Here is a 2,548-nt window from a genome sequence, read left to right on the forward strand (position 1 = left end):
ATGCGCACACTGCACAGTTCGGTCCATATCAGCTGGGGCGCTGGGCATGAACACGTGCCCATTGCTAGTCGAGCTGCCCTGTATGGCTGACAAAGTAGTTCGTGTAGAGTTCTGTACTCCTGGCAGCTTCCTTGCTGTGGTTTCGCGTGTGACCACACTGTAGACGCTGCTGTTCCACAAACTACCCAGCATCTCTATGCCACCCTCCTTCAATGACGTTGCCAAATGTATCCACCTCGTCGGCTAAACCTGAAGGAACACCACACTGCTCCGCCAAGAAATTGTGCGGAATGCACACTGCCTTGATGACATTCTCTGCATTCAGCACACTCAAGTTTATAGTTGTAAGCAGTATTCTCCACCGTGAGGCAAGAATACCAAACGCGTTTTCCACGCAGTGCCTGCATAAATACAAGAAGTGCATATTGAAATGCCTACTCATTCATAGCCTAACACAGATATCAATATACAGCTAAGCAAGCATACACAATTCAAAATTGTGTAAAAAAATACAATTTCCCTTTCATTTTCCATATCTATATTTCAAGATCAACTGTGATGCCTAATTTAACAGTACTCCCTTTGAGAAAGTTCATAGAGCTACTGAGCAATTAATTAACTAGACATCATTAATACATTTTTCAATTACATGATTTTGGATAGATGCACCACTGAATTGAAGTCAGCCATTATTTGAATACACTTGTTTAAAGAGCCTCAAATAGACACAGGCTTTAAGATACACATTGCTAAATTTTGCTCTGTAGGTGGGCCGTAACCTGACATCCCTAAAAATGGCAGCATGGAATCAGACTTGCATTGTCGAAAGTTTGCAATTTGGTTCTGTATGGGATGCAATTCTGTCGTTTTGGGGAGTGTTTCCTATATACATCGCATACAATTTTGCAAATACATATCCACCTCGCACGGCTCAATCTCAAGTTGAAGACTCTTTTTTCTACGGAGAGGTCTCGCCCTGGATAGGGTCGTAGAAAATCAGGCCTCAGTTGGAATGCTTCGTCCCCCACAAATACATGGGGAACTACAACATTTCCTCCGGGAAGCCTGACCGGGCCAGGTAGACCGAGTGTGCCTGTATCTAGCCGGCGTCCAATGGCAGGGGACTTCAATACTCCGCAGTCACTTTGGCGTCCCCCTGCACCGACATCGATGAGGACAAATTTGTAGAGGCAGTCGACGACTGCCATCAGGACAATGGAGTAGGTCCCCTGAAATGTTCATATAAGCAGATGTTCATGCTTCCGTTCAGACTTGTTCAATTGTTCACTCCTTTTCTCAAGAAAGATGCTAATAATCTGCAGTGAGACAAGTACGATCATGAATGCCTCCATAGTGCTAGTCTGAGGACTAATGTTGCTCACTGAGTTAACTAGCACTGAAATGAGACATGTTGCGTGGTATTAAACATCCTTTGTGGAAGATGGTGTCTTTGACCAGGATTGAATCCGGAACCTCGGGGTCAATAAAAGACAGAACAACTGTTTAATTACCTTGTAGATGAAATATGTACTTCCAGACTTGTTTGGTGCAACAATTCGAACATGTTTAACATCGACAGCACAAAGGCAATTTCGAAAGTTCCGTCTTTCCCCAAAGCCCTGTGCAATATCTTGCCACTCTGATTCACTTGGGGGCTAAAAAAAAAGAAAAGGAAGAAAGAAAACATGACTGACGTGCGTTTCAATGCAAAAGGGAGGAATGGAAAACAGGCTTTATTTCCATTAGTTAACATGCTGACCACATGCTCACGTAACGCTCACCATCATGTATAGGTCCTTCAACCTGTTCCATAGTGCCGTGCAGGTGAGATGCACGGCTTCGCGTGCTGTCTCGATTCCAACTCTGTATGCCATGGCGACATCTTTAAACGCCATTCCAGAGGACAGATATCTGAAATATGCCAACAAAACCCAATAATCTTGTATTTAATAAGCACCATTATAATAAGAACACCTTTGCAAGAGTTGACATCTTTAGAAGTATTATTGCCGGTTAACGTACCGTAATGTGAGGGCCAGCCTTTCGTGGGAAGACAGTGGCTCCCGAACGACATGCTGCTTCGTGAGGTCGTCCTTAACCAGATCGTGAAGGTAGTCGAAAACGTCTGGCGTCATTCGAAAGTACAAGACGAAACTTTGAACGTCGCCGCTGTCTCTCATTGTTTTCATCGAAAAGAATGTATCACTGTATATAAACGGGCACGACAGCGCACCAATTGCGCAACTTAACGTCATTCCTGTGCTTACCGTAGTCCAATATTCGCTTTCCGATTTCCGATGGAGCCATAGCGGTCTCACCCACAATTTTCTCCTACGTTGACGCTTCTTTTTCAAGAGTAGGATCATAGACTTCATTAGGACAAGGTCATGTTCCGAGTCCATACTGCGTTACCGACTACAATATAGCAGGTCGCAAATTAATTATAAAATCTCCGTCGAAAACAAGCCTCGAGGTCTCTCAATACACAACCGCGATGAAAGAGAAACCGAGAATCTCCTGCCACCTCAGTCAAGATATTTTCGCCACA

The 2,548-nt window shown here is 44.2% G+C and overlaps 1 protein-coding gene across 1 annotated transcript; it reads right to left on the bottom strand.

The window, feature by feature from the left end:
* Positions 1-1,390: 1,390 nt before the first annotated feature.
* LOC135394439 (uncharacterized) lies at positions 1,391-2,180 on the bottom strand. Its single transcript, XM_064625215.1, has 4 exons — positions 2,023-2,180; positions 1,782-1,911; positions 1,512-1,655; positions 1,391-1,396 (listed from the first exon to the last, which is right to left on the bottom strand). The coding sequence occupies exons 1-4, from the start codon at positions 2,178-2,180 to the stop codon at positions 1,391-1,393; spliced, it is 438 nt and encodes a 145-aa protein (XP_064481285.1).
* Between the last annotated feature and the right edge of the window lie 368 nt (positions 2,181-2,548).

This window comes from Ornithodoros turicata, chromosome 1 (genome assembly GCF_037126465.1).
Source record: "Ornithodoros turicata isolate Travis chromosome 1, ASM3712646v1, whole genome shotgun sequence".
Lineage (NCBI taxonomy): Eukaryota > Metazoa > Arthropoda > Arachnida > Ixodida > Argasidae > Ornithodoros > Ornithodoros turicata.

Coding starts and splice junctions, on each gene's coding strand:
- LOC135394439 (XM_064625215.1), bottom strand. CDS start 2,180: ATGAGAGACAGCGGCGACGTTCAAAGTTTCGTCTTGTACTTTCGAATG. Junction 1,912..2,022: donor AGGCTGGCCCTCACATTACG/GTACGTTAACCG, acceptor GGCATATTTCAG/ATATCTGTCCTCTGGAATGG. Junction 1,656..1,781: donor TGAAGGACCTATACATGATG/GTGAGCGTTACG, acceptor CTTTTTTTTTAG/CCCCCAAGTGAATCAGAGTG.